Source organism: Prionailurus viverrinus, chromosome F1 (assembly GCF_022837055.1).
Source record: "Prionailurus viverrinus isolate Anna chromosome F1, UM_Priviv_1.0, whole genome shotgun sequence".
Lineage (NCBI taxonomy): Eukaryota > Metazoa > Chordata > Mammalia > Carnivora > Felidae > Prionailurus > Prionailurus viverrinus.
The window spans coordinates 40,938,366-40,962,798 of NC_062577.1; the positions used below are offsets into that span (position 1 = coordinate 40,938,366).

The 24,433-nt window shown below is 57.2% G+C and overlaps 1 protein-coding gene across 2 annotated transcripts in view; it reads left to right on the forward strand.

Moving 5' to 3' along the window:
- NFASC (neurofascin) overlaps positions 1-24,433 on the forward strand; it is a 182,938-nt gene that overhangs the window by 135,656 nt on the left and 22,849 nt on the right. The window contains exons 11-26 of one of the 2 annotated variants that reach the window (XM_047840931.1): positions 643-786; positions 1,429-1,540; positions 2,297-2,463; positions 2,934-3,081; positions 4,359-4,483; positions 5,406-5,450; positions 6,656-6,757; positions 7,063-7,260; positions 8,077-8,147; positions 9,436-9,658; positions 11,678-11,793; positions 13,449-13,653; positions 14,810-14,932; positions 15,948-16,121; positions 18,270-18,284; positions 23,445-23,678. In XM_047840931.1, the coding sequence (XP_047696887.1) occupies positions 643-786; positions 1,429-1,540; positions 2,297-2,463; positions 2,934-3,081; positions 4,359-4,483; positions 5,406-5,450; positions 6,656-6,757; positions 7,063-7,260; positions 8,077-8,147; positions 9,436-9,658; positions 11,678-11,793; positions 13,449-13,653; positions 14,810-14,932; positions 15,948-16,121; positions 18,270-18,284; positions 23,445-23,678 (2,202 nt within the window). The remainder of the gene's footprint in view (positions 1-642; positions 787-1,428; positions 1,541-2,296; positions 2,464-2,933; positions 3,082-4,358; positions 4,484-5,405; positions 5,451-6,655; positions 6,758-7,062; positions 7,261-8,076; positions 8,148-9,435; positions 9,659-11,677; positions 11,794-13,448; positions 13,654-14,809; positions 14,933-15,947; positions 16,122-18,269; positions 18,285-23,444; positions 23,679-24,433) is intronic. The other variant, XM_047840930.1, reaches the window with a different exon arrangement.

Consider the following 24,433-nt stretch of genomic DNA (forward strand, 5'->3'; position numbering starts at 1 on the left):
GAAGCTTTGGCAAACCTGGGGACTCATTCAGTTTCAACAGGCATCGGCTTATGGGCTTAACTCGGAATGTTTGAGGAATGCTCTGCTCAGAGGATGGGAAGGTGGTAGGTCCCATCCGGTTGTACTTGCCTTTGTCCTTTTCAAAACACTTGGGTGTGCACACATTGGATTAAAATAATAACGACCATCATAATCTGTGTGTGCCAGGCCTCTGCTGATGAGTTTATGCATGCATAACATCTCAGGTCACCGTCCTGAGAGCCCCGCAGGGTGACCTGTCATCCCCATCCCCCACACAAGGATGCTGGAGCTTACAGCAACTGAATAAAGCGGGCAGGTGATGCGGTTAGAATTCCAACCCCTTTCTGTTGCCGCGGCTTATGCTGTCAACCACGTCTGCCCAGCTGCTGAATAGGAGGAGCAGGGATTCACAGTCCCATGGGACAGACGGAGGGGCAAACCCCAGTAGGTTTGATGATGGGCCCAAAGTCACACAGCTAGGCAGCAGTCGAGCCGGAAGCCGGGACTTCTGGTGCTTCTTCCACAGCACCCCGGTCGTCCTAGGGGGCCCTGGCCAGAGCCCCAAGTGCCCTCCACCCTGCCCCTCCTGTTGCTCACGTGGACCGTCTTTCCTATCTGAAGCGGCACCACCCAACCCAAACCGCGAGGTGGCCGGGGACACCATCATCTTCCGGGACACCCAGATCAGCAGCAGGGCTGTGTACCAGTGCAACACGTCCAACGAGCACGGCTACCTGCTGGCCAACGCCTTCGTCAGTGTGCTGGGTGAGTGCACCCCTCCGCTCGCCCTCAGTGCAGCCTCCCTGGGTGTTCTTCTCCAGAGGTCAGCCAGGCTGGGTGGGGCAAGAGAGCGGCGGGATGGGGGAAGCATGGACACTGAAGATGAGTTTTCTGGGGAGGATGAGGGACTTCGGACCCATGGATCTGGATGTGTGGACAATTAGTTCCCTGTTAGAAGTCGGTTTGGGGCCCTTTCCCCCTCCAGATGACGGGGAGGGACCTGTCTCACCCCTTCCACTATCCAGGCCAGTTCTGCCTGTGTTCTCAGTGTCCTGGGGGTAGGAAATGGTTCTGAATCCGTTGGTGTCCCTCCCAGAGCAGGGAGAGGGCAGAGGCGACCGGGAGATGCCTTGGGGTTGTGGAGAGGGAGTTATAGAACCTGCTGGATAATCTGGGGAGGCCCTTTGCAAAAGCCGGACTAGATGTAGCGTAGGCTGAGGGTAGATGGGTGACCCTCCTCCTTCCTCACCCAACCCTGAGAGGCTTCTTAAAGGAGGAGGTTTGACAGGGGAAGGGATGTTGGGGATTGGAGAGCTGCTATGCCACCGAGGCACCTAGAAGAACTGGGGGGCTGGTAGCTGGAAAAGCTGACGCCCCCAGCCAAGACCCGTTCTCCGGGACTTGCAGACGTGCCCCCTCGGATGCTGTCACCCCGGAACCAGCTCATTAGGGTGATCCTGTACAACCGGACGCGGCTGGACTGCCCGTTCTTTGGGTCTCCCATCCCCACACTCCGATGGTAAGTTCTAGGAGACCAGGCATCCCCCCTGGGGTCCTGTCTTATGGTGCCCGTTCCCATCAGGTCCACATTAGGTATTCAGTAAGACCTGGGAACCTTAAAGGGTGGAAGCCAGGAGGAAGTTGGCAGATCACTGAGGTCAGCCCCCTCGTTTATTTTTTATTTAGTTAGTTTTAGAGACAGAGAGAGAGAGGGAGTGAGAGTGGGGGAGGAGCAAAGGGAGAGAGAAAGAAAATCCCAAGCAGGCTCTGCTGATAGCACAGAGCCCGATGCAAGGCTCAAACTCATGAACCATGAGATCATGACCTGAGCTGAAATCAAGAGTCGGACACTTGGGGCGCCTGGGTGGCTCAGTCGGTTAGGCGTCCGACTTCGGCTCAGATCATGATTTTTATGATCCATGAGTTCAAGCCCCGCATCGGGCTCTGTGCTGACAGCTCGGAGCCTGGAGCCTGCTTCCGATTCTGTGTCTGCCCCTCTCCCCCTCATGCTCTGTCTCTGTCTCTCAAAAATAAATAAACATTAAAAAAAATAAAAGTTGGACACTTAACCGACTGAGCCACCCAGGTGCCCTCCTTTGTTGTGCAGAGAAGAAAACTGAGGGCTAGAGACTTGCCAGGGTCGCCCAGTGGTTGGAGGTGGACCCTGCGGGGACTCAGGCTCCAGGCTGCCCGCACAGCCTCTCGAGAGGTTGCCACCCCACTCCCTTGGGCCAGTCCTCTCAGTATGTTTCGTGTTGTGCTGCTCTGTTGTGAGGTTTAAGAACGGGCAAGGCAGCAACCTGGATGGTGGCAACTACCATGTCTATGAGAACGGCAGCCTGGAAATCAAGATGATCCGCAAAGAGGACCAAGGCATCTACACCTGCGTCGCCACCAACATCCTGGGCAAAGCTGAAAACCAGGTCCGCCTGGAGGTCAAAGGTAAAGGAGAGCGTTGGTAGGCAGAGGGCGGCGTGGGGGCAGGCGAGGAAGCCATCGTCGCAGAGCGATTCCCGTGCGCTGTTCCCTTTGAAAATGCACCACACGTAATGTCTGATCCCTGATGGGACCCTCCCTGTGCGTCTGTGTGTCCTCGAGGGTTTCCAGCTGGCCTGGGTGCTGGGAACACCGAGCCATTCTCGGCCTGGTCCATGTGGAATTAAAGAGGGAAGCCCAAGACCCCACCAACACCCCACTACACCCCAGAAAGTGCATCATCTATTCCCAAGCCAGATAGAAAGGACTTGGGGGTTGTTTACTACTTGGAATCATTCATTTATATAACTGAATGTGACCTTCTTCCACCTTCCGTGGTCGGTCTAACCTTAAGGTCACGCGCGTCACACGGTGAGGCCACGTAGGGTGGTGGGCAGAGGCCACGCCAGTGACGACCTCCCTCGGCTTCTCCACAGACCCCACCAGGATCTACCGGATGCCCGAGGACCAGGTCGCCAAAAGGGGCACCACGGTGCAGCTGGAGTGTCGGGTGAAGCACGACCCCTCCCTGAAGCTCACGGTCTCCTGGCTGAAGGATGATGAGCCCCTTTACATCGGAAACAGGTTTCTGCTCCTTCCCTCTCTCTCCCTGCCAGGAGTCTGGGACCGTTTCCTTCCCCCTTGCTCTTGGCGACGCACTGAGGAACCCAGGGACAGGGAACCTGTGTCGTGCGTGCAGAGGGGCGTGGCAGCATTAGTGACTCCCCAACCCCGGGTCCCTCTCTCCCTCTCCCCCCAGCTCTCTGCCTGTCCCCTCCTCTTCCTTCTCCCTCTCCTCCTTTTCCCACTCCTTTCTCTCTTCCCTCCTCTCTTCCACTCTCTCCTCCCCCCTTTTAAAACCTCCTCCCTATGCTCTCCTCCTCCCTGCAAGTCTCGGCAAGGCTGGCGGCAAAGTCCTCAGACCTGCTTGCAGTGCCCCTGTTCTCCAGGAGAGGGCAGGGCAAGCCCGAGTCTCCGGCCACCAGAGTGCCCGTGGGGCGTCCGAGCCCATAGGCAACTTGGACTCTTACCAGACCACCCCAGCCTCCCGCGTCCAGATTTAAGTGATGTAGGGGGAGGGGAAGCATTGAAAGTGTCTAAAAGTCCCCACGGGTGTCTCTAATGTGCAGCCCGTGTTGGGAATGGCTGGTCCAAGCCTTCCTCCACGGGGCTGTTTGTTGTACCCTCTAACATCCCCAGGGGTGTTTGTGCAGAGCCCTGAGGTCGCGCATGGGGAACAGCGGTTTCCACGATCATCTCACTTCTCCAGGGGTATACCCTGCAGACAGGCGCAGGCATCCGTGCACTCAGTGGATACTCAGAGCTCCACCAGCCCACCCTGCTCCGTGGTGCCCACCTCCCTCAGCAGGAGAGAGCTCAGAGGAGCCCAGGGCGCCTGGCCTGAGCCTGGGTGCGAGACTGGCCTGGGCTGAAGTGAGAGCCAGAAGTAGGGGAAGAGGAGGGATACCAGCCCGCCTGTTGAGGCTTGGACCTAACTGTGTCCTAATTTGGGAGGGGAGCGCAGCACAGGAAAGACACAGACGTTATGGCCACTGGGGCATTCGAGCGCAAGGAACGTGGATCAGGGCCGCTTCTGCTTCACCCACTTCCCCTTCCCCCTCCGTCAGGCACCTAAGGGCGCCAGGTGACAGTGAGGACCGTGCCTCTCTCTCAGCATTGAGAGGGGGGCCTCCTGTTGCCTGGGAGGGGCTGTGGCTGCCCAGGCCGGCCTGTGACGCTCCCCTCTCTGACTTGCCACCCCCCGCTCCAGGGAGAAAGCAGACAGTGCCCGGGGCTCCCCCCCAGCCCCCCACTGTCTGCCCGCTCGCCCTCCTCCCGACCCCTCCCTGGTGCCCTTGCAGGATGAAGAAGGAGGACGACTCCCTGACCATCTTTGGTGTGGCTGAGCGAGACCAGGGGAGTTACACGTGCGTTGCCAGCACTGAGCTGGACCAAGACTTGGCCAAGGCCTACCTTACTGTGCTAGGTAACTGCCACCGCTCACACGCGCTCTGACCTCCCCCCGCCACCCCTTCCCGAGGCCAGAGAAGCCGTGGGCCTTGGACGGCTCCCAGGGCCCTGCCTGTGGTCAGCGGGCTGGTCAGGCACGGTGGTCTCCTGCCATTTGACCTGAGGGTTAGGAAGCTGCTCCTTTCAGAACGTGCTGGGCTGGACACCGTACCTCCCGAGTGGAACCATTAACTCGCCCAAATCCTCAGCTGGAGGGTTCCTGAGCGAGAGAGGGAAGGTGGACAGGGGGTTCTTCTCGTGATCATTTTTACCAACTTCACAGCTGCCTCTCTACCGCTACGCCAGTGAAAACAGTCCATCGTCGAAGCGAGACTGAATTTTGACTTTATTCTGGGAACACCCTCTGCCAGCCTCCCTCCCCCTCCCACCTCCGGTTTCTTGAGGGGATTTCACAGGACGCGGTGCACTTAGAAAAATGATTCTATCACGTCCTGCCCTGTGTCCGGGCCAGACTGTAAATACTAAGCCATCCTAACCCCAGAGGAAGGTAGCCTTTCCCATCCAGGGAGGCACATCCTCTGGTGTCGCCTCATCACCTCTGTCCTCTTTCTGGGCGTCCCTTTGCCCCTGCTGTTGGTCCACCCTGTCTCTTCTGCGGTGGTGGTACACAGCTGCCGGGGACGGTGGTTCTAGGCACACGGTGGCACTGGGATGGGAAGGAGACGAGTCCCCCTGCCCCCACGCCAGCCATGGAGGAAACAAGACGACCTCTATGAGACATGGGGGGGGGGGTCTCCGTGGAAGGGCAGGTGAAGCTGTGCCTTGAACACCTCGGCCCGGGGCAGCTGTTCAAGCCTCGGCCGCCTATTCCCATCCTTCTGGAACACCTGTAACCCTGGATAACCTGCTAACCTGGATAACCCGTCTTACCTTTGCAGCTGATCAGGCCACTCCAACTAACCGTTTGGCTGCCCTGCCCAAAGGTAATTCGTACTAATCACGGGACCCTCGCCAGAACCTTCTCTAGGTAGCGGGGAGGGTGGAGCCCGAGGAGGAGGGTGCTACAGGACAGGCTGTGCGGTGCGTAGGCAAGTGGGTAACGCTCCCCACTCCCCAGGGTCCCGCCCGCACCTCCCAGCCCCACCGCAGCCCTACTCCGGGCTTCCCACGCTTTTCACAGGTGAGGCTGCTGTTCCACCCCATCCCCTACTTGTGGCCATGCTCACCGCTTCCTGGTGGTGGCCCGTTCTGTCCCCACAGCTTTGGCCGCAGAAGTATGTAGGCTGCTGTCGGGAAGGCCCACCCGCTTCAAGTTCTCCGTAGGCCCATCTCGTTTGCGGCCTCTCCACATCGGCTGCTATGTACCTATTCACACTCTGCATTTACACGTGTGCACACAAACACGAATGTGGGCTCAGGTGACTCACCTTCTGGATCCTCCCAGCAACCAGCCAAAATCTAGAAATAACTGGGTGGAGGAGCCAGGGTGGGAAAACAGCATGCGTACCACACCGGTCAGGGGTGAGGTAGCTTTACCCCCTGGGCCAGGATGGCCCTCACAACCACTGACGAAATCCGGTGAGACTGGAGCCCCCAAAGGTGCCTCCCCCACCCCTGTTTGGATGTTTGCGGGGCGCTTCTGTCCTGCTGTCCACCACTGAAACTTCTAGACTAAGTCCCTGTCTCCTCCCTGGCCCGGTCCTCTGCCTTTGTCCCTCCCCTGCGCCTAACCGGTCTGCCTCACTCAGCACTCCACACACCCTCCCAGACCCCTGCCCCCTCAAAGCCTTGGCAGAGTAGAAGGTAATTATCCAGAGAAAGGGAGACAAAACCCCACACTTCCTCGCCAGCTTTCCCAAGGGTCACAAGCATGGGTCTCGTGAAAAGGGCAGCATTTTCCAAACACTTGCACCCAAGAGTATCCGCAGAAATGGGATAGGTCGGTCCCAGTTCTCTCTGTGCCCTACATCCTTTGATGCTTTTGGGGTGGGGGTGGAATTTGGAGTCTCCTCTTTGTTCTGCCTCGGCCCCCTGAGGGAATGGGGCAGGCCAGGGTTGATTCCTGCTGGCGGTGACCACAGCCCATCAGGGACCCGTCATAGGACAGTGTCCAGGGCTGGGGCCAGCACAAGGACGGGACGCCTCTAACCGGGGAGTCCTGCGTGCTGTGTTCTTCCTCTACTGCCAGGACGGCCGGACCGACCCCGGGACCTGGAGCTCACCGACCTGGCCGAGAGGAGCGTGAGGCTGACGTGGATCCCAGGGGACGATAACAACAGCCCCATCACAGGTCAGCCAGGGGCCCCGCGCTCCGATCCAGAAGCGAGGGAGGGATGGCAGCCTGGTCTCTGGTAGCAGCCGGAGGCTTTGACCGGGTCTCTGGTCCTGCCTCTGTCCCACTTGACACGTGCCCTGGGCTGTTCCCAGAGCACACGGAGGCCTCGGTTCCCCTTTCGGTGTCTTGGGAGGAATCTGCGCGTGCCTTTGCCCACCCAAGGGAGATGATAAAGACTAGCGGAAACCACGAGGGAGTACTTGGCAGAAGAACTCTGCTAGCTCAGCTCCCAAACAGCACCGTCTTCCTTACCCCCTCAGACTATGTCGTCCAGTTCGAAGAGGACCAGTTCCAGCCGGGGGTCTGGCATGACCATTCCAAGTTCCCGGGCAGCGTCAACTCCGCCGTCCTCCAGCTGTCCCCATACGTCAACTACCAGTTCCGGGTCATTGCCATCAACGAGGTGGGCAGCAGCCACCCCAGCCTCCCCTCCGAGCGCTACCGAACCAGCGGGGCGCGTGAGTACCCGAGGGCGGACGGACCAGGCGCTGAAAACAGGTGCCCTGAGGTCAAACGGAGTTCCCCCAGTTCCTGGCCGCAGGAACGAACGTGGGCGGGTTATTTGACGTCTCCGAGGTTCGACCTCTTCATCGGGGGAATAGCGGCACCTCCTCCCTCACGGGGCTTTCGTTTGAAAATGCGGTTTGGGTACTTCCCACGATGCCTGGCATCTAGTGAGCACACAGCAAATGTTGGCTGTGATGTCTTATTATTACTAACATCCTTAATAATTCTTGGTGATCTGCCTTAAAGGGAAGTGCAAGGGCAGAGATTTGCAGTAGAAATACGTAATCCGGTGTTATGTCAGATTTCTTTTCCTATCCCACTTGGGGTCGTGTTTAGATTTCTGAAAACACACCAGCTCATTGAGCATGGGGCTGCTCCCCCAAAATGTTAAATGCCGGGGATAAACCAGTCTGGTATTAAATTTAGTAGATAATCCACGAAGGGGATAATCCACATTGAGTTAGCTGTCTGGACCATCCAAAGTATGGAAAGCCTTATGATAAATGCCGTCTGGCGAGGGATTAAAATTCAAAAGAAATTAGCGCTGCTTGTAGGGGCAGGGGGTTAAGTCTTAGCTAGGAAGGCACGTCATACACATGAGAAAACAGCGGAGCGAGTTCAGTTGCCTGTGGGATAGAGCGTGGAGAGATGCTGAGAAAAGACAGAACACAGAAGGGACGGGTCAGGTGGGAGGGAGAGAGTTTGGTGGCTCACTGTGCTCTGGTGAAGCGAATTGGACTTGAACTTTGCATCCATTTGGGTTCCAGCCCCTGAGTCCAATCCCGCCGACGTGAAGGGAGAAGGGACCAGAAAGAACAACATGGAGATCACGTGGACGGTAAGGGTCCCTCCCAGTCCCCCGTCTTGATGGGCCTGCTCTCTTGGCCTTGAGCACCTGGAAGCCCTTGCTCTCGACACCCCTGAGAACCCAAGGCCACTCTCCGCACCGGACATCCAGAAAGCAAACAGGAGCACGTCTAAAAGCAAGATTTAAGACAGGAGGAAGGAGCAGGGGTGACCAAGGAACATAGACAGCTCGTCTGGCAAAATCAGAGAGAGTACCAGCAGACATAAAATGGACTACTCTCTAGAAGAAGGAGGGGTTTAGGTTGGATTCTAGAAAAGATTTAGCCTAAACGTGTATACCTAGCTTTGGCGTGTTCTGGGGCCCTCCCACTGGAGCTGGTTGGGGTTAGAAGGAAGACCAGTATCCGAGGTTCTTTCAGTGCAGGCTTCCTTTTGGTCCAGGAATGAACTAGATGAAATAAAAGCTTCCCTCCGGGCCAGGGTTGAAAAAAATCCCATCTTCATTTTGGCTCACCGACTATATTTTCCAAACCAAAATTGGGATATGTGGTCTCCAAATGACTTTTGCTGCAAACCACTTCCAAGTCTGCGAGGTGCACGTTCAGCCATTGAAATATTAACATTTCTGTGCTGCCACCATGAGTAACAGAAGCAGGGAGATATAGTGTTGGGGATGATGGCCATCCCCATCGTTCTGAGGGCTCGGCCTCACAGCAGCCCTGGCAGCTGGGCTGAGCCCAGATTCAAGACACTGGGCTCGTCTTCAGGACCTTGCAAGGACTGGCTCTTGGTCTACAGCTCTGTAGTGTGGGCTCCCAGGGGACCGATTCCTGGACCATGCCCTCAGGGAACAGAGAAGAGTGTTGCACCCACCGTTAGCTGCTGGGAACGACAGGATAGTCACACATGGATTTGGTAGAACCCAAGTCAGTTCTGGAATTTTGAGTTCAGTGGCAGCAGGCATGCTGTGGCTAAACCACAACTCATCCCTCTCTGTTTCCTTGTTTTGTTCTTACTGATCCGTCACAGGAGAGTCCTGTTGAAACTACAACGTTGGCTCCCTGTGCACATGCAGATGCGGGTGGCTCTGGGAGTCAGAGTGACTAGGTCTTGGGCGAAGCCTGTCACAGAAAATCTACATGCACCTGAATTCATAGGACTCTGGCTTTCGGGGACTCAGTGTGGGGGTGGCACACCCTCCCAGGGCTGCGAGGGAGCCAGTGCTGTGCAGATGGGGGCAGCGTGCCTGGCACAGAAGGAGAGCGCAGGCTGTGGGCGGGTCTGGGCTCCACCCTCGCCTTCAATTTCTCCCCGCTCAGCCCATGAATGCCACCTCTGCCTTTGGCCCCAATCTGCGCTACATCGTCAAGTGGCGGCGGAGAGAAACCCGAGAGACGTGGAACAACGTCACAGTGTGGGGCTCCCGCTACGTGGTGGGGCAGACGCCTGTCTACGTACCCTATGAGATCCGGGTCCAGGCTGAAAATGACTTTGGGAAGGGCCCTGAGCCAGACACTGTCATCGGCTACTCCGGGGAAGATTGTGAGTACCCTCCCTCATGCGTTAGCAAGGACCCTCCCAGCCTGGCTGCGCAAGGCCAGCCTCACAGACCAGGAACCTCAGGGTGGGTCATAGGGCCTTCCGAGAACATCCTGGGAGGACCTTCGGTTCCCCGGAAAGAGAAATCCCCTATGGTGAAGTCGGGCAACAGGCCCCTTGTAAATGTCAGGAGCAGAAATGTCATCACACAATTGCTAGTTAGAATTCTTGAACATCATCACGTGGTCCAATGCTCCCATTTTATGGATGTGAACCCTGAGGCCTTGCGAGGGAACAACCTTGCCATTATTACACAATAGCAGATGTCAAGCTGGAAAATAGAAGCCGGGCCTTCGAATCTACCTTACTGCCAAGCCTTGCTAGTGCCAAGACTTCGGGACTCTCCCTCCCAAAGAGCCATAATTAGACTCCTCCGCAGGAAGCAGGGCCCCAGGCCAGACTCCTTCTTGGCTCCCCAGGGGAGACCTCAAGAAATGCAGACGGTCTCCAGAGGCTTAATCTGGAATGATCCAGACCAGCCACCTGCTGGCATCCCCAGTGTTGCTCTTAACCTTCAGAATTGGCTTACAAAGAGAAGTTCTTTGGAGGCTAGCCTCAGTGAACCAACAAGTTTCTGGGCATGTACGTGGAAGTATATACCCGGCTTTTAAGACAGCAGTGGCCTCCTTGTCCACAGCACGTCAATTCAGTAGGCTGCTGAGCAAAGCAGGGGGGTTGGTGGCGCCCCTCCCAGTCAGGGCGATCCATGCCCTCGTGGGTCTGCGTCTGATCCCAGAAAAGATCACGTAGGTGGACGGGTGACCAGAAGGAAGGGAAGAGGAGAGTCTCGGGGAGTTGCAAGGGCCAATACTGGGGTCAAGAGTCGAGCCAGTGTTGTGTGTCACAGTCAGATGGAAAGAAGTGAGGGTTGGGCCCCGGGCCCCACTTTCCTGGACCCACTTGGGAATGAGTGGAGGGTATCAGCAGGCTCTCTGTCCATCCTGCTCCTCGTCTTTGTGGTGGCAGACACTTCCAGACAGGACACTGGCAGGAACTACTGGCTGGTGAGTATGGACTAAGCAGGGTCTAGTCGTGAACTTCATGGACCTGCCCACAGTTTCCATTGCACCTGCCCACCCCCGAGGGCTGTGCTCTGCTGGAGGAGGTGCGGCGGGGAGGGGGGGGGTGGGGGGGGGGTCGGCAGGGGGCAGAACAGCTTTGACAGCAAAGTGCAGAAAATGGAGGCAAGAATCAGTCATGAGGGAGGGGTGGGTCTTCTTCTTCAGGTAGTCAAGTGTCAGAATCCCGTCCTGAACTAGGTTAGGGCATCTTCGTCTATGGGTGATGTCTCCTGCAGGGTCCTGGTAGGAAACAAATGTCACTCAAAGGGGACTGTCTCTAATGTGAGGACAGGGTTCAGGAACCACGCTGCCGGCTGGGCTAGCAACAGCAGAACCCCAGTATAACACTCTGAGCCTTGAAGGGTCAGGGGACAGGTGAGTCCCCACAACCAGGACTGCCCTTGGATAGAAAAGTACACCACCGTCAACCTGAGCCCCGCAGAGAGGCAGGCAGGGGACTAGGTACCCACCCTCCCTCTCCTCCTGCCCTGGGGTCTCCTATTGAGCTCTCCTATTGAACAAACCCTTCCAGAAGCCTGGGAACAAGGGGCCAGCTGACACGGTCCGGAGAGGGTAGCCTGCTGGGACACAGAGCAGGGAAGGGTAGCACATGGGATGAAGGGGCAAATGGGGGCTCCCAGCATCTGAGAGTAGCAAATAATTGCCTTCGAAACATGTAAGTGGATCCCTCCCACCAAGATGGCCACCCTTTTGCCCTGGCCTTTCCCCCACTCCCACAAGTGCAGCCTCATGGAGCAGTCATAGCCCCTGCCCTCATGGAATACCCAGTGTCTAGAGTGGGGTGGAGGCACAGGCCGGCAGAGAACAAGTCCGAGGGGACCCTAGAGTCCAGGGGCCAGCCCCGCTTGTATAACCAGTTCTCTGTCCCACCACATTGCAGATCCCAGGGCTGCGCCCACTGACGTTAAAATCCGAGTCCTGAACAGCACAGCCATCAGCCTTCAGTGGAACCGCGTCTATCCCGACACGGTGCAGGGCCAACTCAGAGAGTACCGAGTGAGGAAACCCGCTCTCAGCCCCGCCTAACCACCCAGCTTGCTAACCAGGGCAAGGGGGTAGCAGACGCGGGCCATGAGATCCTTGGAAGGGGTCCTAGGGATAGTTTTTAGATCCAGAGTTGATTCATGAAGATGATGTCTAGTGTTAGCGGTTCAAAAATACACCCAGGAAAAAATTACCAGGTGTGGCCTGCAAGAAATGTGCTGACGGTTCTGCTCGGCAGAAAATCACGGGAAGGGTGGTGGGTCGGGGTTGGCCCTGCGTAGCACGTTACTCTTCTCGTATATGTGTGAGCAGGCACACATGTATCTTAGGAGCAGTGTTGAGGCACCCCTGAGCTACACTCCTCCCCTCTCCGAATGGCCCCCGCTGGGCTGCTTGCCTCACCCAGTCTGCTTTCATGAAACCCCAGCTAACAGGGAGAGCCACCAAAGACCTTCCCTGTTGTCTCAGCCAACTCGGGATTATCCAGCGTATGGATTATGAAGGCCCTCGGCTTCTCCTGGTCTCCCTGCCTGTGAGCAATTTCTGCTCACTGGTCTCTCCTCTTAGAAAGGGTAGGCCGAGGTGCGGAAACGGGAGAGAAGACCCAGGCTCTGCCAGGCTCTCCCTTACTTTATTTAAAACTTGCCCGGGAAGTGAAGGAGGCTGTAGGCAGGCTTCTGTGTTCACGTTCTGTGACTTAGAGGTCATTGAGAGTTGGCTGATGGACAACTGGGGGCAGAATGGAGGGAACCAGTCTCTTTTGCGGACATGAACTTGGTAGGTAGGGGAAAGAGGCAAGAGGATATATACACTTGAACGAGCTCTTCCCCAGCATTTGACTTGCACTCTTTACCTACTTGCCTGGAGGCTTTCTTGGCTAAAGCTCCCATTGGGCCCCCTTCTTAAGTGTGGATTTCCTCCTTCCTTTGCCATTGGAGACCCAGGTGACGCTGGTGTGGCAGCCTGACCTGGGCCTTCTTACCTACTGCTAACTGTTCCTTGTGTCCCAAACTCTCTCGACTCTACTTATAACACTTACCACCTTCTGAAGGCCATCCCGTCCAAGCTCTTAACAACCTGGCGTCCCCTGACTTGGACATGTGTCTATCCCATTCTAAAGGTCTTCAAACAATATTAAAAGAAAACGTTTGACTTCAAAGGATTAAATCAGCTCTCGTATTCAGACCTCTGGGGGTAGCCTGTTACTTTTCAACTTCCGCTTCCTGCCGATCTAAACCATACTAATCCAACTCAAGGTGATGTGGTCTTTGAGCACAGAAGAGAGCTTTCCATGCCGGGACCCTGGGCTCATATTTGTGGTTCCGGCATGGACTCCCTGAGCAACTTGTTCCCAGCTTGGAAATAAGTCTCATGATGGACCATCGCCATCAGTAACTTTGGCCAACCTGCCTAACCCAGAGAGGCCATGTGGCTCAGAAAACGATTGAACCCGAAACACCCATTTCTTGTTTCGCATCAACTCTTACTCGCTAGTGGCTGATGAACAGGGCTTCTAAGGCCGCTCCCCCAGCCCTAGGGGGACTGATGAGGGCATTTGGGATTCGGAGCCCGTGGCAAGCAAAGGGAAGACCGGTCACTACCATCGGCACTAACAACTAACCCGCTCCACCTGACCGTCCCCTCACCGGCCTGCCTCTGTCCCGAAGGCCTACTACTGGAGGGAGAGCAGCTTGTTGAAGAACCTGTGGGTGTCTCAGAAGAGGCAGCAAGCCAGCTTCCCCGGTGACCGCCCCCGTGGCGTGGTGTCCCGCCTCTTCCCCTACAGTAACTACAAGCTGGAGATGGTTGTGGTCAATGGGAGAGGCGATGGGCCTCGCAGTGAAACCAAGGAGTTCACCACCCCGGAAGGAGGTAGGTGTGACCCACAGCTCTTCGGGGTGGGGCAGGACCAGGGTAGCACGTCCAGGCGGGCCTGGAGCAGCCCCCAAGTGACTTGGCCGGACATTACAAGGTGACCTCTGCACGACTCCGAGAAGCTGATGTCCCGCGAGCCGAGCGGCTCCTGCCATTCCCACAGCACACCAGCACCTCCAGGGTGGCCTGCCCTGACAGGACATCGTGTCTCAAGAGAAGACCTGTGCCGTCTGCTGACCGCATTCCAGACAGGCTGGTAGACTGACCCCCGCAAAGGTGCTGGGGGAGCCTGGGCTACCCCCACCTCCAGAGGCCGAAGCACGGTCACCCTGCCCGCCGGAAGCACCCAGGACCTTCAGAGCTCTCTCGGCACTGTAAATCCAGAAGCTTCCATCGGGATAGCTGGTCTGTGTGCACAGTGGCCCCGCAGGGGGCGCCCTGATGCTGGTTCACGATCCGCCTGCTCCTGGGAGGCAGATGCCTGCGAAGCTTATCGGCTGGGCATTTGCTTTGCCCTCTTCCATTTCTCCCCCTCCCTTTTAACTGCTTTCCCCCCATTTTTCTTCTCTTCCTCCTTCTTCGTTCTTCTCTCTTGTTTTCTTTATTCCTATCTGTCCCGGCCCCTCATTTTCTCTTCATCTTCGGCCTCTCCCCGTCCCTCCCGCTCCTGGTGCCCTGTCCGTGGATCCCATCTTGGGTTTCTTTCTCCTCACCCCTGCACCCCGCATTCCCGGCTCGGAGCCTGGCTGCTGCTGGCACCCAGCGGTGAGCATCCTTGTCTGAAGCCTAGGAACCACAGCCTCTGTGCCAAACAGCTGTGGCTGGTCCCCTGCCAGCTGGAAGGTATCTTTGCAGGAGCAGAGCCTAACGTGTGCCGGATCCACAGTGGTTGTTAAAGGAAAACTCGACTGACCTCTTCCCCGTTTAAACCGAGTCTGAGCCATGCTTGTCCTAAACTGGGGGAAGCAGCATCCTGGATGGGGCGGTGGGCTTTGGCCCCCTTGTGGTTCCGATGGGTTCCGGCGTGACAGTTATCCTGCCTGGGGGTTGCCCAGAGGTCAACACCTTCATGCTTGTGCTTTGTTTTTGTGTGCTTCCTCATCCTGCCTCCCCCCTCCCCCTCATCTCCCCTGCCCTCTCCTCCTTCCCCAAGTACCCAGTGCCCCCAGGCGTTTCCGAGTCCGGCAGCCCAACCTGGAGACTATCAACCTGGAATGGGATCATCCAGAACACCCCAATGGGATCCTGATCGGATATACTCTCAAATACGTGGCCTGTACGTTCCGCCCTTTTTTTCTCTTAATCTGGGAATCGGAAACCCCATTCTCACCAACCCTCGAAGGAATCGAGGCAGGAAGCCTATGGGTGCAAAGGGCACTGCAGAGGGATAGAGGCACCTGGGAGAAGTTCCCCATGCGATTAGGAGAGGCAGGCGAGACCGAGGGAGCTCCTGGTCTAATGAGGGGTGCAAGTCGGCCCCTCAGGGATCTTAGGGTCTCCGACACCCAGCAGTAAGTCTAGGAGAGACAGTTTTGACCTCCTCCGATGGGGCAGACTACATGCAAGGGAATCCACACGACCCTTGGGGACACCAAACAAGGTGTCATTTATGTTAAGGCAGCTGTATATAGAGCGACTCCGTCAAGAGCCCGAGTAGGGAAGACCTGACCTTAAGAGCTCAGTGTCACCATGCAAGGACAGGGGTGTCATTACATTTGAAAAGCTGTAAGCCTTCTAAAGTAGGTGATGTTGTACCGCATCGGGAAGCTCAGAGGGCCAGGTGTGGTGCGGTTGACGATTTTAGTAGCCAACTGTGTGCTTCTGTGCGGTTCTGAATCGATCTCTGGACCTGACCGTCCCCCTTTGAGGTATAGCGAATAGGCCTTTTACAGAGGAGGCATTAATGATCAAAAGCTCTAGTGGTTGTGCCCTCGTTCTGTTTGAAAGGAAGAAAGGAACTCAAGTTTTGTCCTTGTTGAAAAGGCCTGGGGATTATAAACTAAATCTTTCAGCATCAGCCACATACCTTTGCAGTGAGCTGGAGATAATGAGATCAGTGAAAAAGCATTAACCCTGGTGTGTCATCGGAGGGAGAGACGGAGGGGTCTCGCCCAGCGCTCTGCCCTTAAACCCAAACCCCCTACCCCCCGGGTCATTAAGGTTTCGGGGCAGGTCCCACATGTGCCCTCTCCAGCAGAGTCGGGAAGGCTTTCTCCTCCCAGCTGCAGATTGTACAACCCACCACGGTCAATGTTGCTGAAGTTCAATTCCACTTACCTATCTCTCCCCAGTTAACGGAACCAAATTAGGAAAGCAGATAGTGGAAAACTTCTCTCCCAATCAGACCAAGTTCACGATGCAAAGAGCAGACCCCGTGTCGCGCTACCGCTTTACCCTCAGTGCCAGGACGCAGGTGGGCTCTGGGGAAGCAGCCACAGAGGAGTCACCAGCACCCCCGAACGAAGGTAGGTGCATTACGGCGGCCTTGGGGATGAAAGGTCCCAGCTAATTCAGATGCCTAGAGAAACACCCTGACCTGACGGCCTCCTGGGATGGAAAGAAAACAGGGCAGCGGGTCCTCCAGCCCCCAGTAGGATACAAGAGAGCCCGTCTCATATACTGAGAGGTAGGTGCTGGCGAGGTATCTGGAAAACTCACATCTTCTTAGATGGTTGCAGTCAGACCTGATCCCAACTCTGTCTTGATTTTCTCAGCTACTTAACATCTATCACCTTGCCTTCTCTGGGGGAATAAGGAAGAGGGCCTGCTTGCAGCCTGAGCCGAGTGAGTTGTCAGGTCGTGGGGAGGGGGTGGGGGGCGTTGGGAGACAGCCACTGGCCAAGCCAGCTTCTTGAGGCGCAAACGCTCTCAGCTCCTGGCTCCTGGCGTCTTCCAGCGGCAGAGTGCGCCTGCCTAAGACGTCCACTAGAGGGGGCTCCAGGCCCACCTGTGCCCGTGCGGCTCCCGGAACCTCAGGGATGCCAGGCTGCAGAAACCTTGATGTGGCAGACCCTCTCCAGAAGGAGGGGACCCCCTGCCTCTCCAGAGGCACAGTGGGGTATTCAACAGCCATTTTCCGAGCACACGAGGTGTGAGACACTGTGCCAAAAACTACCGCCTAGGAGGAGAGACAGCCACAAGGATATCTGATTGCTGTTCAACATGAGAAATGTTACGTTCAGATGAGGAAAGTCGGTGGCTGTGCAGAGGAGGGGTGAGTCCTGCAAGGCAACACTTCACAGGAGAGGCAGTGAAGCAGACAACAGGTTACCCTGTCTAGTGCTTACCCCAGCAGGCTGAGGTCCGACGGCCTGCCCCTGGCCCGGATGGGACCTCCTGAGTACCCTCTCCCACCCAAGCAGAGCCTCTGCTTCCGTCGCTGGCCCAGGCCTGCTGCCTTGCCCTGGGACCTCACTTTAGCTTCCCAGCAGCCCTGCATTCCTCCCCAGCCCCGCCCCCAGGGCCAGCAGGCCAGTGCTGAGGCAGGCGGGAGAGGGGACAGACAAGCTGGAGAAAGGCTGACAATCCTTCCTGTGTCCCTCTGTGGTCTTGTAAACCAGGAGTGAGCCACCCTATAAGTCCCCCTCCTCGTGTGCTCGTCAAACCCTCTGGACACTCAGGCAGTTTATTCGGGCTGGGGGACTTTGGGCAAGTGGCTGATGTAGTCTTCTTCGAAAAGGCCTGGCCAGACGGGAGAGTGCACTTTCCTGATTGCTTAATTCTATAACGAGAGACATAAAGAGAGCCTCTTGTAACCTCCCCATTTCCAGCCCAATGCAGAGCATCAGATAAACAAAGCCCCACTGTCCAGCCCTAGCGACCACCACAGGATAAGTTCTGCAGCCCCAGGGGACAAGAGGACAAAGAGAGACTTTCTTCTCAATTTAGGGATTTGCAGTAAATTCAGGAATTCCTTTTAGGGCTCTCAATCCACAGTCGGGTTTCTTATTTCATAAAATACAGCTGTTGGGAAAAAATTAGGATAGCACACCCTCAGGACAGGAGCCGGGCCTGAGGGCCACAATCTGTGATGGTTCCCGGCCTTCCAAGGCTGAGACGGTGTGGGGGAGGGTTCGCGAAATAGGCTCGCCCCTCCTCCATCCACCCCAACCCTATACACCATCTTCCCCCAAAGATCTACAAGAACCATCCTTTCTACGGGTGTTGGTGGCCTGCTATGCCACCTACGCCTTATGCCTTCAATTCTCGGCATCATGGAAGGGCCACCCAGCCTGCCTCATGAAGATCAGCCGAGCCAGGGAAGGATGCACCCTGGAGGAAAGAGCTGGGAACTCTAGACTGTCCCTGCGGCCACCTCCTAGATGATAGTCTTGGAGTGGAGGTGGAATCAGAGTGTATTAGAAAGGTCTCCCAGATCCCGGTGGAAATTTTCTGTAGGAACATACCAGGCCCCAGGGAAGTTGAACATGAGCCCTGGACACCAGTTGGCATCCTCGGGGCAGTAGCCAGCACCTGGCCACACTGTCTGGGTCAGGTTTGAGCCAGACGCTCCTCTGCCTGCTTGTCCCGTGGTTTCACCTGTGCTCTGTTTTGTCTTCCCTCTCTCATCCTTTCTCCCTCTCTCTGGCCATCTTGGGCGCTGTGTTCTGAAGCTACTCCAACCGCAGGTACCGTACCAGCAGCAGAGGTAATGGGCATGGCATGGGACGGTGCAGGCGGAGCCCAGCCCAGCCAGGGTGGAGAAGGAGGGAGAGGCTCGGGATGAAGGCATGCTCCACGCTCACCCTTTCAGTGGTTGGGAAGCCAGACCGGCAAGGAGGATGTGTGTGGGGGAGGGGTCGGAGGAGGTCAAACACCCCCTCTTCCCTTCACTTACTCTTGGCCTCCTGGGATGGCTCAGGAAGGGCCCCCCCACGCACACCTAGGCTCCAGACCCAGTCTCTGCACCTGCAGGTCTCTTAGAAGCTGAGTGATTACTTCCCCTGACCCACCTGGGCCCTCGCCTAGGCTTGACATCTCAGAACGCAGAGAGAGGGTCCACAGCCCTTGGGTGGCCAGCTGTGCCCCTCGAAGGAATGCTGCACCATGAATGAGAGCAGCTGGCCCCAGTCTGCTGGTCAGGCTGCCATCCCCTGAAAGGGTGACCTACGGGTGGGCACGCTGTGCATGCCGACCACGCATGCTGCATGGGGGCCCGGCACCAGCCCTGCCATCTACCATGGGTTCTGGTCAGCGACGACGAGTGAGCTTGTCCTTGGATAGGGCCAGGTGCTCCAGGACCTGGCGTCTTAGCGGGCTCCACGGGCTGGTGGTTTCCTCGCCCCTTAGAAACCCAGCTTCTCAGATTCTTCAGCATTAAGAACAGCCTCCACTCTCAGGGTCCGGGAGGTAAAGGCACAGCAGAAGGGAGGAGCGGGCAGGCAGGTCCCGGCTTAGGAAATGACCTGCTAACCACATGGCTCCTCTCAAGCCCTCATGTTGTGGGTTCGAGGACACCAGAGGGCGTGTCACCACCACAGAAGGCCTGTCCTCAAGCTGGAGAAGCTAGGCAGGGGACCCCAGGGTTCCTTCCCCCCGCCCTCCTCAGAAGCTGAGGACAAGGCTCACCCTGGCAGAGCAAAGGCTGTGGGGCAGGGAGTCACTAGAGCCTCCTTAAGCTCTTAAGGGGAGGATGGAGAAGCAGGTGAGGAATCTGGGGGTTGGCTTATGGAGGGTTACCTAGTTTGCTTGCCTCCCCGCCTTGACTCATTTATCCCCCACCCCCGTTTTAGGTTGATTCTATTTCTGTTGCACACCCGCTTCCTTCCGTTTGTTTGTTTTGCCAGACCTGTGGGTGGTGTGCCGCCATCATCCCTCCCTCCCCCAGGCCCCTCCTCCCCCCTCCCCCCTCCCCTTCGTCAGCCAAGCTGGTGGGTCCCAGGGCCTCCGCACAGGGTCAGAACTCCTCCTCTGGAATAGGAAGTCGAGAGAGGTCCTGGGCCCGGGGACCGTGAAGAAGGCCATCCTTGTACTCTGGGCATTGTCCTGACTTTCTGACTCAAGTTTGCACACGGGTCTCTTCTGGAACTATTCTAGCAGGTTCTCAGGGTGGCCTAGCAGGCTTAGCGAACATAGAAGGGGAGACTCGAGGCACCAAGAGAATTAGCTTGAAGCTCGTGGGTCAAAGCTCCCAGCCGCCCACCTCCCACCATCACCATCTGGCACCCTGGGACCCAAGGCAGACGGGTCTGGTAGCCTGGGGTCTGCCTTGCTCAGTGAGCACCGTGCCAGGCTGGACTGCCCCTCTCACGAGTGGCCCCTGCAAGGGACAGCGATCGTTCCAAACCCCCTACTTTCCGCTTCCCGTTTAGAAAAGATCCAGGCCCACCGTGGCATGCACAATGAGCTCAGGGGCTCTGTCCCTCTGTCAAGTGTGTTTCCTGGACGCCGGCTTCCACATGACACGCTGGTAGAGGCACATTGCGCTTCTCTGTAAATGAGATGTGCTGATGGCACCAGCTGTTCTCGGCTTTAAATTCACAAGAACCTTCTGCACAATCTGCAGGTGCCAAGCGATGGAGCCCAGGTTCCACATTTTTGACACGGGCCTGTTATCCAGCCCACTGCTCCCTCCCCTCTCCTCTTCCCCAAACCTGGGTGGTTGGGTTTTTTGGTTTGTTTTTTTTTTACCCCAGACTGATCTGTTCATACCTTACCCCGTGAAAATAACCCCTCTCGTGCACCTGTGCCTGTGGTCTCTAAGGACTGCTGCCCATCTGCCCTGGCCATCTGTGATTTGGCCAGGGTAGTCCACGCGCCATGTGGACATGTTTGGACTGAACCCGCCACCTTGGAATGTCTGGAAACTGCTGTCCTCGTCTGTGACTCAGAGCTGCAAATGTTTGGTGGGCAGCCCCGTGGCAGGTTCTGGGGTCAAGGCTGGTGCTCTCCACCGATCACTGACGGACATAGTGCACAGAATTATGGTTCTCCAGCCCATAATTCCTGCTGTAACTAGAGATGCCCTCTTAGCCCAGCAGCATGCCTGTCCAGCCTGTGGGCCACTCTGTCTCTAAGCCCCTCTGTCCTCTACCCGAACCCCACCCCAGGGGACGAAATCCTCTAGATCCCCTTTGACCTGAGCGCTGGACGGTTTCCCCGTGAAAACCTGCCTTCCCCTCGCGCCTGTAGGAGCCTCCAACAACTCACTCACCTGACCCAGAGCCTTTCCTTTTCGCCTCTGCCCTCCCTGTCTGTCTGGCCCTGTCCAGCCATGGGACAATAGATGCAGCTAATGAGTGGGCCAGAGAGAACACCGATTTGCCAGCTGTGACCTCAGCCAGCTGGGGCTGCCTCCTCCATGGTGACTCCAATGACGGCCACCCTCTGGGAGGGCGCCTGGGAGACCACTCCTTGCCTCTTGTCCCCCTCTCCCTAATACCCCAGGGCTGCTGCCGCTGAGCTGAAGGAAAAGCATTTAGGTCAGTAATGCTTCGTCAGTAACGCTTCCTTCTGGTCACGCTTGGTGGAAGGAGCCATTGAAGGACAGGGACAAGACAGTGCAGCATCCTCAAAGTCATTTCCTGTTCTTGTCTCTGACCAGCAGGGCCCTCACCTAGCCTCTCTTAGCATCTCTGTCTCTAAAGCTCTCGGAGGACGGCCCCGGGGAGGTGCGTGCGAGCCTAGCTGTGGGCCTGTGGGATGTAGTGTGTGTGTCTCCACTTCACAAGAACTAAGGGGCACATGAGTGTGTACAGCTTTGGGGGGAAATGACATTGATTCAGGGGGCCCCGGAAATGCACCACCACTGCCCAGGTCTGCGCTACACAGAGTGGGATAAGTTTAAGTCAAAAGGAGCGTCTTCCCAAAGTTTTTTGATGATGCCTTTTAAGTGGTCATAGAAAAGGGGGGGCCCTGCGAACACTGTATTTGCCAGAAATTATTAGAAAATACCCTGTTGAGGAGGAAGCAGATCAGAGAAAGACCTGCCCCGATGGGCAAGATAGCCTCTCAGGTTTCCTTCCTGCAGCACAGAGCAGCAGGAAAAGTCCATGTGTGTCCACGGCACAGGACCTGCAAGGGGCCAGCTCTAGGAGAGAGCTGACCTTGGCCTTGTGGATCTCTCAGGCTTTTCCGTGTGTCTGTCTATAGGTCTTGGTGAGTGTGATAGGTGAATTCCCTCATGCTGAGTTTTTATAGCACTGAGCTTTCTAGGCCTGGGCCCACCTTGGACCTGCTTCAACAGTGGGGAGGGGGAATGGTCCCCACCCCACACCTTCCCGATGTCTGAGTCGGGAGGTATAGGGAATATAGCACTGCCTGCTTTGACCCTGCCCAGGAATCTTTGGAATGCATGGGACATACTTGGCCAGCCAATGTGACTTCTGCTGTCAGCAGCCTCAGGGTCCGGCACTGCCTCTGATCTTGCAAATAGGGAAGCAGTTGGGATCCCAGAACAGCCCCTCCTTCTCTATGGGGACTTGTAATATTGGACACCCAGGGGAATGAAAGGGCTTTTGTTGGTCAGACTCTTGTTGGAAAGGCCTAGGGTGTCTTCATTCTCCCCTGAGAAAAGCTCCCTGTCACTTGTCTCTCTGGCTCCCTCCCTGCCCTGGCCCCACCCCGGGCAGTGAGCTTATTTTCTTCCTAAACTTCTAGAGATTTAGAGATAGGGCTGGGATGTCGCTATTCCTCTGGAGTTACAAGTGTCTTATATCTTAACATCCCTGCGTTCTGCCCCATAAAGTCGGCCCTAATCAGATTACAGGAGATGGCAAGAGGAGACGGGGCTCTGTCTCTGATTTGCCCCCATCATTCTCACACCTCGGCTTTGGCAATATTGGAACGAGAGGGTCGCAGGACAGCCCTTTGGTAGCTGCCATGATCCTCCTGTAGAAGGAAAGCAAGCCTATGGAAGCGAGGTCACGTAGACAGACCTAGTCCCCTGGGGCTGACCAGCGTCGAGGGTAGCTTCGGATGGGAGACGAAGGTGTGAGAGCGAGCAGACATCTGAACCAATCCCCTGCAGATTTATGCAAAAAAGAAACCCACAAACGTATCTCGCTTGCGTCCTGGGATTTCTCCATCTACCAAGCACAGACTATGCTGTGGCAGCATTAGTGTCCCACCCACGTCCTGATGTGAAGGGGAAACCCAAATGTGCTGGGAGGAGAGGAGTTACTACACGTTCGGGAGGACTATCACTGGGCAGAGAAGAAGGGAGGAGAGGCAGGGCCATGGACTAGAGCTGAGTGCCTGGGGAGGGGTGGACAGTGAGACAGGAGACGCGGGCCACGCCGGGAGGCCGACCTACAGAGTGGGGATTGTTCTCTCTCTGGTTGGGTTTGGGGGTGTCAGAACTCGAGCAGCCATGAGAAAGGGGAATTTGGGAGCGGATGGTTGGGAATGGGAGCCGTCCCGGTGCTGCTGCGGGACACAGCCGGCCACCTGCCCCCCTCCAAGCCTGGAGCTCCAGGGCTGCTGCCTGGCCTGTGTCTGGGTGGCGCTGGCCTGGGACCCCAAGCCGTGCCTGGGGCCGGAGTGACTCGGTGCGGGTCCTTTCCCATCGCCATCCTCATCCTCACCCTCGGCCGGGTGCATGCTGGGCGCTTTGAGCCACACAGACCATGCGAAGAAAATGAAACACGCACGGGGCTTCATTCTCTTCCTCGCCCATGGCTGTGTTCTCTCCCCGTGATCCTCTGACCCGGTCCGTCACGCTTGCGGGGGCTCCCGGGTACCGAGCCCCGTCTCCCCACCGGGCTGCCTGCCTTGCACGCGGGGGCCGCGAGGCCAGGCCGGGGACGCCCGAACCAACCGGACTCGGCTGTTTTACATTTCCCTCCCAGCTCCTCCCACGTTGCCCCCGACTCCGGTGGGTGCGACGGGCGCTGTGAGCAGTACTGACGCTACTGCCACCGCTGCCACCACCGAAGCCACCACAGTCCCCACCATCCCAGGTGTCGCACCTACCACCATCGCCACCACCACCACCGCCGCCACAACTACAACCACTGCCGCCGCCGCCGCCACCACGGAGAGGCCTCCCGCCACCACCTCCGGGACTAAGATGCCCGAATCCGGTACTGCCCACTGTCCCTGCGCCCCGATCCCTCCGCGGGAGGCTCCCCGCGTGGGGGGGGCGGGTCTGGGATGCCGTTGGCCCCCACCGCCCTTTGTTTCCACTTTGAAGGCACACGTGGCGAGGATTCTCAGTCTGGTAGCCCGGGGGCACGGAGCACCTCGGCCCATCCGTGGGCGGCCCTCCACGCCCCCATTCTAGCCTCAGATCCGTGTTCACAGCGGGCCACGCTCCTCGGGCAGGGTCCCCGGGTCCCGGATGGGAGGGCCGCCTCCACCTCCGTGCTAAGCAGCAGCTTAGGGCTGAGCACCCTGGAAGGGAGAGAGGACGCGCGGGCCTGACCCCGGATAGTTGGCCTGAGAGGGCTTCCCGCCCCGGCCGTGTCGCATTCAGCCCTGCAACATAGAAGGCTGAGGCGTGGGGAGCGGCCAGCCCTGCCGGGCAGCTCTGTTCCCAGAACCCTGCTCTTCCCTCATATCGTCTCCCCACAAAGCACGCTTCCGGCTGCCCCCCGCCCCCTTTTTTTAAAAGAAGAGCTTCCGGGAAAGAGCCTTGCCAGGGAGCCCCATAACGCCCACGCCCCTAGATGCACACCCGAAGGGAGAGTCGCAGCGTTAAGAATTGATTCCAGGGCTGGCCTGCTGAGCCCAGAAAATGTGCTGTCCCGTGTGCAGCCAGGCCAGGAAACTCTGTCCTTCCAGCATGAGGAGAACTCCTGGGCAATTTAGCCGTCCCTCTAAGAACCAAGCATCAAAC